At 48.4% G+C, this 11,593-nt stretch overlaps 1 protein-coding gene across 1 annotated transcript in view; it reads left to right on the forward strand.

Annotated features, from left to right (window-relative positions):
* The window catches only part of PODXL2 (podocalyxin-like 2), a gene marked incomplete at its 5' end in the record, with an annotated part of 19,218 nt that extends 10,586 nt beyond the window's left edge, over nt 1-8,632 (forward strand). The window contains 6 exon segments of the mRNA XM_009704407.1: nt 1-32; nt 1,067-1,141; nt 4,159-4,315; nt 6,114-6,175; nt 7,894-8,073; nt 8,423-8,632. The exon segment at nt 1-32 is cut by the window's left edge and continues 25 nt beyond it. Of these exon segments, the coding sequence (XP_009702709.1) occupies nt 1-32; nt 1,067-1,141; nt 4,159-4,315; nt 6,114-6,175; nt 7,894-8,073; nt 8,423-8,632 (716 nt within the window).
* Nucleotides 8,633-11,593: the final 2,961 nt, after the last annotated feature.

The raw sequence follows: 11,593 nt of genomic DNA on the forward strand, positions 1-11,593 counted from the left end.
TGCCGACAGAGCTGCCCTGGGACTCGGCACAGGTAGCACTGGGAGTAGGGAGTGGGTGGGAGGTTGCAGTGGAGATATTTGGGTACTTCTCTCTTGGGGGGTGTTTAACCCCTTAACCTTACCCTTTTCCCTAAGTATGACTGGTGGAAGTAGCTTCTGCTGTTCACCCAGCCAAAACTGAATTTTGGGAAGTTTTTCATAGCCCTTCTTAAGGATATCCATCATCCTTGGTAAAAGCCCTGCCCCCTCACATCTTCCGCAGCGAACTGCTGCTTCTAATAAACACCTGCCCTCTGGGGCATGCACAGCAGCGAAAGCTCTTTGTGTCCTCAGCCTGCATTATTGGAAGTGTCAGGACAAAAATGGCCCCAAGGATTTCTGGAAAGGGTGTGAGAAGGAAGTGCTATTTTTGCTGTTGCTGCCTGTAGGGACCAGATGCAGAGCAGGTGGAGCAGGGTACAGCGATCTGTGAGGATGTTGGTCTAGGAGAGCCCGTGGGAGCGGAGTTGTGAGGTGAACTGCAGCTCCTGAATCCTGCATACTGGCAGCTGGTTAAGGGAGGATGGGTAGCAGGAACTGACTGGTGAGAAAGTACCAGGGAAAGCTTTTAATTTTGCTTTCTACCCCACAGTACTCAGGAGCCTGGGCAAGTGACTTAGTCCCTCTGTGCATCCTATCCTGCCTACAAAATGCTGCCCTGTCTCACCAGTTTGTTTAAGGACCACAGAGGCTCCTGGATAGGTTTTGTGTTAAGTGCTGATCCCATACAGAATAAGGCTGCAGGCCAGAGAGCTTTCCACTGAGTACCTGAGTCCTCCTGGAGTCTAGATAGAGGTGGAATGTAAGCTGGGCTGTGGCAAGGTGGCACAGTAAGCTTGTCCCTGCCCCATGCGCTAGCACTGAAATGGTGATTCCTCCTTAGTACAGAGAGTTAGAGGACGGTTAACATCCTTTGAGAAGTGTTTCTCTGTGGTATGGCACAGCCCCTTGCTCCTGTCCCTTCTGTGCCCTCTGCTTTCAGAGCATTCGCTATCTGAACCCAGCTGTCTTTGTCTTGTCTCTCCAGGTGATCTGCAAAGACTGGAGCAACCTTGCGGGGAAAAACTACATCATCCTGAATATGTCAGATAACATTGACTGTGTGAGTCAGTCCAAAGACATTTGATGGCATGGGGGGAATAGTGCTTAGAGAAGTGAAGGCAGGCACTGCTCTTGCTGTCTGCTTTCACTACAACACATTTTAAAAGCACTAAATCTCAACTTCAATGTAGAGGCTGTGAAGGGAAGGGGAGGAGGACAGAAATATTCCTGTTCTCTGAAAGGGAGAAGAGTGGGTGGAGGGAGGTGATTTTGCTCAAAGTCTAGCACATGTCAGTCTCATATTAGATTTTCGACTAACTTCTCGCTGCTAGCCTGTGCCGGTTAGTACCTGGATTGTCACGAGACATGAGAGCTTTTAACGTTGCACCTCTTACTGGTAGGAAACATGGCAGGATTGAAGTGTGATTCTCCTTCCCTCTCTTTCTTTTCCCTCCCCTCCTTCCAGAATATAGTAAGATTCATTTGATGGCTCAGAGGAGTAGGGACTCCCCATTTGCAGTGTGAATGGTTCAGTGTCAAGCAGCTGTCACTAAATCTTCCTTAAGTGCCTCTTCTCTCCACCCTGTTATCTTGTGTGTTATCTGGGTCTGTTAACCAGCCACGCTTTGCTAATCCAATGCCTGTCCATCCATCCACATAAAGCTGCAGTTAATTCATGAGCCCAGAGCCCCTTGTGGATCCCTGGTAAAAGGGCTCGTTCACCTCTGCTGGGCCTTTTATCAGACACTTTAAAACCAGTTGTGAAAGGCCTGGGGTCAAGATGCCTTTCATAATTCTAAGAAATGATTACGAGCCTGACAGCCCGAGACTGAAATGTTTCATCGGGGAACTGTGTTCTGGCCTCGCATGTCTGCACTGTTGCTTTCTGCGGCTCCTGCTCTGGGCAGAGCTGGCTGGTTTTGTTACTGCAGGGTAGCTCTGTGGCACTGACCTATTTCCAGTACTGCTGAGTTGTTGGGGTTTTTGTGTGTGTGTGGGTTTGTGTTTTGTTTTTTTTTTTTTTTTTAAGGTGAACTTTTTGGGGAGAGGGAAAACAGGGGAATTCCTGTAGACAATAAAGCATGCTGACTGCTTCGAGAGGGGATGAAAAGTCAGTCTCTTTCCTCCTGATTTAGACAAACTAGTTTGCTCTTTGGAGGGTTTTAAGTATCTCTGCTACAGTTTACAACTGCAACTCAGAAAATCAGTCGTTGAAAAACAGAGTCCTGCTGCCCTGTTTCCTCCACATCCTAGTCCCTATTGCTCTTTCTCCCATCTCTGTGGGGTTTAAACGCTGGTTAATTTTGTAATATGTAGTAGCTTCCTTCCTGCAGTCTGTTGCACTTGTGTTTAAACCACTGGAAGGGTGAGAACTGAAGGAGCAGATCTGCAAGTGTCTCTTGACCAAATTAATATGTTTACTGTTGAATCCTCAGTTCTGCCTTGCTGAAGGAAGACAGTGCCCTGGGATAGGCAGGACTGAACTGTTTTTCTACTTGATTTCATGTTTCAAAACATATTTCCCAGCGAATAGTTTGTACTGTCCTCCCCCTTATTCAAAGGGACGCTTGTCAACATACATATTTAACATGAACATCACTTTGTTCCCTGCCTCCCATTACCGCTTTGCATGGCTGAAGCTGGAATCAAGCTCTTCTCCTTTCCACTGATGTTGATGCCATTTGTTTCCTACCCATCGTAATTTGCTCAGTTTGGGCAACTTGCCTACCCTCTGCTTTTCCCCTTTGTTTTCTGGTTTCTGTATCTGAGCCCTGTGGTGTTTGGATTTCCAGGTTTGCGAGGGAGAACCTGCATTGCAAGTGCTGTAGTTTAAGTTAGGGTGAATGAGGGTTCCTCACATATTTCCTGTGTTTTGATGCCCTGATCTGGTGCAGTACCGAGTCCCGCTGAAAAGCCAAGGGACAAGGAGGACGCTTAGCCCCTTCCAGAGGGTTACACCTTGAGCTTTAATATTCTTCATAGTGCAAGGTTTTTACCTGCTGCAGGGATGATATCTATATTGCTGGGTTAAGGTGGCAGCCCATTTATCTTCCTAATGGGCTCTGGGCAAGGAAGTCAATTCAGTCTCTCTCTGGACACATCTCCCACTCAGTATACGTGGGAATTTTGCCCAAGTGAGGACTGCAGGATCTGCCCCAACAGTGGTACCTGGCTACGCATTGGGAGGTGACTTCCACCTCGGTGCATGTGCATTCAGGCTCCTTCACAGCTCGGTTTTCTCCTCCACAGAGGGTTTATCAGTGCTCTGCAACCTCTGCTTTCCCCATCACTAGAAACATCTCACTCTGTCCTCCTCCTCTTCGGCTGAGCTGCTCCCCCTTCCTCTGAATCCGCCAACACAGAGCCACAGGCTGGCAGCAGGGCTGTGAGCTGCAGCCGCAGCTGAGCAGCATGGCACTGCATCCTCGCGCTGCTCCTCCTGCCTCCCCGTGCCGAAACCCGTAACCTGATGAGACAAGGCACTGGCAGGCCCTTGTGATTCAGGCCCCAGTCATCGGTGTCTTTTCCAATTAGGCCATTTTCGGCACAGGCCTGTGCCTGCCCTGAGCGCTTCGAATTGCCATGGCAACAAGAGCTCTCCATTTTATTAATGCATCTGTGTGGCCTTCAGGTTGGCATGGTAACTGGAGATAAGAATAGAAACACAGGAGTGAAAAAGCAGCAAAGGAGCCCGCCGAGGGAGGGCTGGAGCATGTCAGGCTGAGTGACACCCGCTGACCCAGTGCTGGCTGCAGGGAAGAGCCTGGCTGCTTCCTTCTTGCCTTACACGATAATGTCGCTTCAGGATCCCCGTGTGCCTGGGGACCTGGGCTTGGCACAGTCTGGGGCATATTGTGGCCACAGGAGCCAAGGAGGAGGGTTCATGTGTCAGCAGATGTATATGGGTCCAGCCTCAGGTGCTGGGGATGTGCAGGGGAATGTTGCACCAGGTTTAACATTGCTGGCTTTTGGGCACACCTCGTTCAGGAGTCTTGGCCGTGCAGCTGTGCCAGCCCTGCCATACTGTATCTGCCCTGTTCCCACCGTGTGCTCACCAAGATCCCTTTCGTGTGGCAGGAGGAGTTTCGGCTGGAGAGGGGTCCCCAGCTGTTGGCACTGGTGGAGGACGCTTTCTCCAGACAGGCAGATCGACTGCAGGACCGCTGGCTGATCTCTCTGAGCAAACCCAATGAGAACGACAAGCACTTGCTAATGACATTGGCAGGGGAACAGGGTAAGTGCTGGGACAAGGAGCCTTTTCATGATGCGGGGGGATATTTAAGGGGCTTCCAACCATTATGATTCTATGAAAGAGACCTCAAAGATCATCAAGTCCAACCGTATACCCGATGCCACCATGCCCACTAAACCTTGAAGCGCCCCATCTAAACGTTTTTGAACACCTCCAGGGATGGTGACTTCACCACCTCCCTGGGGAGCCCATTCCAATGCTTAATGACTCTTACAGTGAAGAAGTTCTTTCTAATGTCCAGCCTGAACCTCCCCTGGTGCAACTTGAGACTCAAATGGAGGCGGTCAGCCATGTGGGAAGGAGTTTTTGCTCTCCAGTACATTTCAATCCCACCAGTTCCCAGTATTAACTGGACTTGAGGGATGGAGGGGAGCTGAGGACATAAGATTCTTTTTCTTCACATCTGCACTCTGGCTCGTCTCTCAGCGCTTGCATGAAGCTCCATCTTCTGCGCTTTGCCTCCTGCTTTGCTCCCTCCCTGGATTGCCTTCACTCAAGCATCCATCAGCTTTCTCGCGATGCTTGTATACTCTCCTCCACAGGCAGGCCACTGAAATAGCAGGACATGACAGCTTGCTCTTAGTTCACTTCTTAACAGTTCTTAAGTTTTGCCTGAACTGGGCCAGTGCTGACGGTGCCTCCCCTGCATCCCCAAAGAAACAATAGCTGACAGTGAAACATGGGCTGGCTGGAACATTTTACTATCTCTTTAATCCCTTTTTGGTGCTCTTCCTGTACTGCTTTTGCTGCCTGCTAGCAACAGAGACCTCTAATGTTGACACTATAGCCTATATGAAAAAAAACCCAACAGTATTCTAAAATGCCCCACAGTGATAGGAAAATAGAGCTAACATTTAAGTAGTATTTGCTGTACTGATGCCCTACATCATTGCATCTCTCCCAAGCCCTTGGGCTGGACCATGTGCCAATGAAAAAGCTTTGGGAACATTTGGTTTTCTAAACTAAAACCATACCATCATGAGAGGGGACATCCTAGAGAAGAAAACAGGTCTGAACTCCAGTAGCACAGCTGGGCTGGGAGATATCCCTGAGTTCAGAAACCTCAGGAACCAAAGCATTTTCTGCTCTGAAGAATCATGCTTTTGTTCAGTTCCTCTTTTTACTGCTGTGCAAGTGAAGGGAGAAATGGACCTCAGCCTCTAAATCCTCCCTGACTGCTCCTGCTCTCCTGGCTGGAAGAGCATCCTTGGAGCTGTTAGGGAGGGAGGGTCTGAGGAGGAGGTGGCTCAGTGGAGCTGGGAGTGGAGCTGTTACAGCACACTTCCTGCAGCCTCTGCTGTTGTGCCAGGCACACCACCTTGCCAGGGTGCTCTGCAGAGCAAAATACACCTGCTAAAGGTTGTGACTGGTGAATGTGGAACTCTGTGGAAACCTCTTGAGTACTGCAGCTCAGGATCAAGTTGCTCTGGGTGGGGAGGCTGGATCAGGCAGCATAGGCACCTGCCTCCATGGCTTTTTGGGTGTTGCTGTTCACTCCCAGAGCAGACACAGATCCTGAGAGCTTCTGTGGCTGTGGGGAGGGTACCTAGGTGCTGCTGGTATGAGTTTGTGTCTGGATTTTTACCCCTTTAAAGCATATTTGGAGGTACCCTTGGCTGTGGTCCTTGTGTCCTTTCAGCCTCCTAACATAAAGTACCAGTGAACAAAAATGGGTATTCTCCTGCCTCCATCCTGTTGGGGATTTCAGACTGATGAGTACATCTGACTGAGCTAAGCTGAGCTGAGAGCAGCACCGATCTCTTCCTTTCCTTCTTTACAGGTGTCATCCCTACAAAAGATGTTCTCATGGCACTGGGGGATGTTAAGAGGAGCTTAGCCGAGGTAAGAGCCCGTCTGCCTGTATCCATTTGTTAAGACTAGCTATACAATTAAAATAAGCAACTTGAAAACTGGGAGCATATCTCAGTCTAACAGAGTGCTGAACCCACAGCATGCAAACAGATGAGTCAGACACTTGGCAAACTCCCTTCTCCCCTCTCTGGTAGTTGCCAGGCCATCAATTGTCTGCTCCCATTAAGACAGTAACTATGGGTTATTCCCTCCCTGCCTTTCTGGCTTAGTTGTGAAGCTGCTTTTCACACATTCATTTTGTTGGGATACTTGGTCTCATCCCTTCTACACTATTGCCGGTGGCAATGTGGGTGCTGCGGAGCCCCGGATTTGGCCCTGCTCACCCTGTAGCTGATTTACATGCATTAGCTGCTCTCACTAGCTCAGGCTTTGCTGAAGGAGGTGGGAAAGGTGCCTGTACTACTAGACAGGACACGTTCACGCATCTTCTTCCTGCAATCCCAGGGTCTGCATTTCACTCCTGTAGGCAACTGCCTACACAGGGCAGGCAGAGGACCAGAGGCGATGGATGCCAGACTCCTCTGCCAGCTGCCTCTCGCCCTCACATATTCCCTTCTAACCCTGGACAGCTTGGAAGAGGATAGAGATGAGGTCAAATCAGCCCCATGATCTCTGACTTTCCCCCTTAGGCCTACAGGATATGTAGGCACTAAGGGCCTGATTCTGCTCAGGTTTTTTACGCTTCTGGAGTAATTCTGCTGATTTTAGCAGCAGAGTTGGGCCACTACCTTGCTGGCTGTCTGCTTTCAGGTTTTTCCCTGACCTAACAAACTGGTGCAGTTAGACAAAGCAAATTAAGTGCTCAGTGCTGTATTGATTGGCTTACACCAGAGAAAGTGCGAAAAGCCGACCCTGTAGGAATTGTACGACTGAAGTATCAGCAGCTAGAACTGTCCAGAAAGAAGGATTTGTGTCAGTGCAAGGTTTGACTTTGAAACTGTGACCCTATGTTAACATGCATCCTACCAGAGCAGCCTCACCACATGCCTCTGACTTTCCGGCTCTATCAATAATGAAACACTGCTCGTTGCACTGACCTTGCGCTAGCACAAGATTGGAAGGAGGAGGGAGGATATTCTCTTACACCCACCATACTTACTATCGAATTGATATGTAAACCTGTCTGAAATCTGCCAAGTCATTGGGACCGACGTTGGGCTTTGTTTGCCGACAACCACAGGGGGCCCATTTCTAGGGCAGCTGTTCCTAAGCTTTTTGGATCAGCAGGCAGCTGTCCACTTTCAAGATCTGGGAAAGACCACTGTGCCCTCTTAGGACCAGAGCTTCAATGGAAACGTATTTATTATGGTTACATTTTCTTTCAAACAGTCACCAAAGCCTCCACATCCATCAGTGGTCCATATTTTGTCTTGGGAACTCTTAATCTTGCGCAGTTTCTCCCATGAAAGCTGCCTTATCTTGCACACAGGTGTGATCCTTGTGTAGCTGATCGAGATAAGATTGTGCCTACTGTCATTTGCTGATGTGTCAGCTTTCATGGAAGATTGTGTTATATTTACTTATGTGCCTTCTAGTCATGTAGGGCAGCATACATCATGACTCCCAAACCCTGGCTTTTCGTTCCTTTGCCCACAGTGGTGGTCCTGTAGTCAGATCCTGGAAAGTCTGAACAGAATCCCACCTGCCTGCAGGCCAGGGGATTTAGTGTACCCCTTTCTTCCTTCCAGATTGGCATCCAGAACTACTCAACCACCACAAGCTGCCAGTCGCACCCCAACCAGACACGCAGCGATTATGGGAAACTCTTTGTGGTACTGGTGATCATCGGCTCCATCTGTGCCATCATCATTGTATTGGGGCTCATATACAACTGCTGGCAGAGACGCCTGCCCAAGATGAAGAACATGGTGAGCACTGGATGAGTGGAAAATGTGGCTAGACTCTTAGCCTTGGGATAAAGGGGATTGGAAAGTTAGGAGGGAGATTGTTTTCCCCTGTCCACTTACTGGACATAGCTGGATACAGTGTTGGAGCAGCAAGGGAGCCCATTCAGGCATAAGAGATGCAAACCTCTCTCTTGCTGTGCTCAGGACAGCTTGTTTCCACTGTGAGGGCTGGGCTAGGAGTAAATTTACCTTTTTCCACTGAGCCTGCAAAGTCCGCAGCGACCCTTATAGCCTGGTCAGATTGAGCGTCTCGGCAGCATTAAGACCTGTTCTGCTTTGTCTCCATTTGCGTTCCTCTCGTCCTTTGCAGTCGCATGGTGAGGAGCTGCGCTTTGTTGAGAACGGCTGCCATGACAACCCCACCTTGGATGTGGCAAGTGACAGCCAGTCAGAAATGCAGGAGAAGAAGCCAAGCGTGAACGGCGGAAACACCATCAATGGCCCTGACAGCTGGGATGTCCTGATCAATAAGCAGGCGAGCGAGGATGTGGATGTGTTTGAGGAAGACACGCATCTTTAGAAAAAGAAGGGAGGGAACCAGTCCCTTAAATGCACTTGTCTCTCTCCTGTCTTGACTGATGGACCATGGGATCAGGTGGCTTCTCAGGAACTTCTTAAAGGCTTGGGACAGGTCAAGTCTTTGGGCAAGTTTTCCCAATAGAAGTCCTGAGCCTGCATCTGAGGCTTGGAGCCCGGAGGATCACTGAACAGAGGGAAGCGGGGAGGGGTGGGTGTGTAGGTCTATTTGTGTGTATTCCTATCAGTAGCACCAATGCTTTCATCACCTTTAAATGCACTTACTGTAGCTCTCTGGTAGTGGCTGAGAGTGGGTGGGCTTGAGAATCAAGGCGGTGAGGCTAAGTCTGCCACCAAGAGTCCAGCTTTGGGGAGTAAATTCACTTTGGGAGTCCAGCTGGGGCTATGGCATCCAGATCCCGACCTTGAGATCATGTTTAGTCCCTGCAGGTGCAGTAAAACCTGTGCATTCTGGATGGAGGTGAGCCAAGACTCAGTCAATGTCCTGGGCAGAGTTTGGATTCTACATGTCAAAAGAGGTTTTCCAGTGCTCTGGCATTCAGCTGCTAATTAGATGAGCTGATGTTTACATTTGGGGAAAACATCCTGCTGTCATCTCATTTCCCTCCTCGACCCCCTTTTTCAGCTCCACAGCTCCAAGCTGAGTTTGCAAAGTTTGAGCACTTTACTCTTGCTTGACTGATTGCAGAGAATTCGGTGCCATGGTGCAGCATCTTGGCTGGAAATTTACTTTACGTTGGAGAGTTGCTCAAAAAGGACAATTACAAGCCTCTTTCATGAAACAGCCTGTGAAATCAGCAGCAAAGTATGCCTTGTCTATAGCCTCAATTTTAGACTGCCAGGCCTTCTCCACTCCTGTTCTAGGATAGTTTGGTTTCAGTTGATCTTTTTGAGGTAAATGTAAAGACTGTGTGAGACTTTTTAAACAGGGAGAAAAGTGAAAACTCAGAGACAGATAATTTTCTGGTCCTTTTGTTTCCTTGTCAGCATCCTGCCCTGAGGGGGGAAAGTGTTTAATGTCCCACAGGTATAAATTGGGGTAACATCTTTAAAATCACTGCATTTAAGCAAGTGTAAAAGCCAGTTCAGAATAAATGAGAATCAGATCTAAGAGCTCCCCAATGAACGTTTCTCAGGCATGCCTCAGGCAACTTTGAGGCTCCAGCTCCCTGAAGACGTGTGATAAAAAGCACGTGAGCATGCATAATTGTTCTCTGAGCCCTGCCTAAACCGAGACTCAGAACTACTGTCAAGCCTGAAATCCCGGAACATTTGTTTCTTCTGTCATTGAGGGATTGAGGGACTTGCTTCAGTCAGAGGCAACAGTATTCCTCTCTGTTACGGTGATCTGCACGCTTGCTTACTGCAAGACGCAGCTTCGCATTTGGTCTTTAAGGGAACCTTTGTACAGAAAAACCCCAGATATGCAGCCTGATGCTGACCCTGTAAATCTATCCCTGTTTGTATAGATATTTTTAGCATGTTCATCCCTGACGTGAGTGCCTAAAGTCAAGGTACAAGAGTCTGTTTTTTCATTTTGCGTAGCGCTTTGCATACAAAGTGAATCACAGATCACCTCGACATAGGACCACATTGATACCAGTCTGTTAGGGATTCAAGAAAGGTGATAGCCTTTGGTTTCGTATCCAGTTTCCAGTTTTCAGTGGTTTTATCTTGCCTCCATACCTTTCCCTGGGTTATGTAGGAGATGGTCATCATCATCTCCTTTTGTATGTTGTTGGTAGGGTTGCAGAGAAGCTCAGAGGAGTTCCCTCTCCTGCCCCAGCAGTTGATGATGGGGGACAGTCCATGTACATGGACAGCTGCATGTGGCCCTTCTCTGATCACCTCTGACTGATGGCTCCTGCTGAGTTTGTTGGGTCTGTGCAGTGAAACTGCACCAGTTCAGTGGCTGTGTTGATGGCACTTTGGGGCTCACAGGATTAAATGCAAGTTGTTGTTATGATATGGTGAGTAAATTACTGCATGGAGTTAAAATTTGAGTTTGTATAGCACTTGGCATAACAGGGCCTGGCATGGCCATGGCCTTTAGGCAGTTTCACTGTATAAATGTTTGTAAGTCCAATAATCCTCATTAAATATGTTTTTAATGCCCAATGGCTATTAAAAAGATAACGTCACCAATCAGATGGGAATCAGTTCAGCCACAAAACACTTTCTTGGTGCACATCATTGTTAGGAGCTGCTTTGCTTCCCTGTTTTCTCTCCACTTTACTAATTCAGAGAAACAAGATGCTGATAATGCTTCTGGCTGGGCTCAGCACTCCTGATCTGGTGTAAAGTCTTCAAACTTTAAAATCCAAGGAGGCTATGCAGGTTTATTAATAAGCTAGCCAGTTCTCATGATTTGCTCTTCTGGTTTCTTATGGCCTGAAGGTTTTCCAGAGACTGTAGAGCTCTCTTCTGCATCTGGAGCGTCCAGGTGATCCTGAGAGTGTCTAAGGGTGGCTCTCATGAGGCTGAGAACAATTTTCTGTTGTCACTGACAGGTTGCACCTGGCTATATGATCTCACTTTAGCTCCAGAAATCGACTGGTTAATAGCATTTCACTTTAGTCTGGTGATACTTTTTATACCTTTACCATTTGTTTTTTCTCTGTATCATTTTTTTTGCACTAGGCCGATCTTGTTAAGTCGATTGCACTGTTGTCCCTCTCCGGCCAGCCTTGCAGAGACGGTCATCTCTGGGGAGCTGCGGGCTGGGGAGCGCTCTAGAGGGGCTGTTGGTAGCCCGCTTACTCTGTTGGTCAGTGCTTGGGTTTCCAGCTCTGCACAGGGAGGATTTAAAGAGGAAGAGAAACTTTGTCTTAGCATTTGTAACAAGAAGCTTTTTCTATCACCTTAATGTAGTTAAACTTCTTTTTAACAAAACCTGTCAAAGCTGGACTTCTCAGAGCGGTGTGCCAGGCGACAGAGCAGATGC

This window comes from Cariama cristata, unplaced genomic scaffold, assembly GCF_000690535.1.
Source record: "Cariama cristata isolate BGI_N322 unplaced genomic scaffold, ASM69053v1 scaffold19087, whole genome shotgun sequence".
Lineage (NCBI taxonomy): Eukaryota > Metazoa > Chordata > Aves > Cariamiformes > Cariamidae > Cariama > Cariama cristata.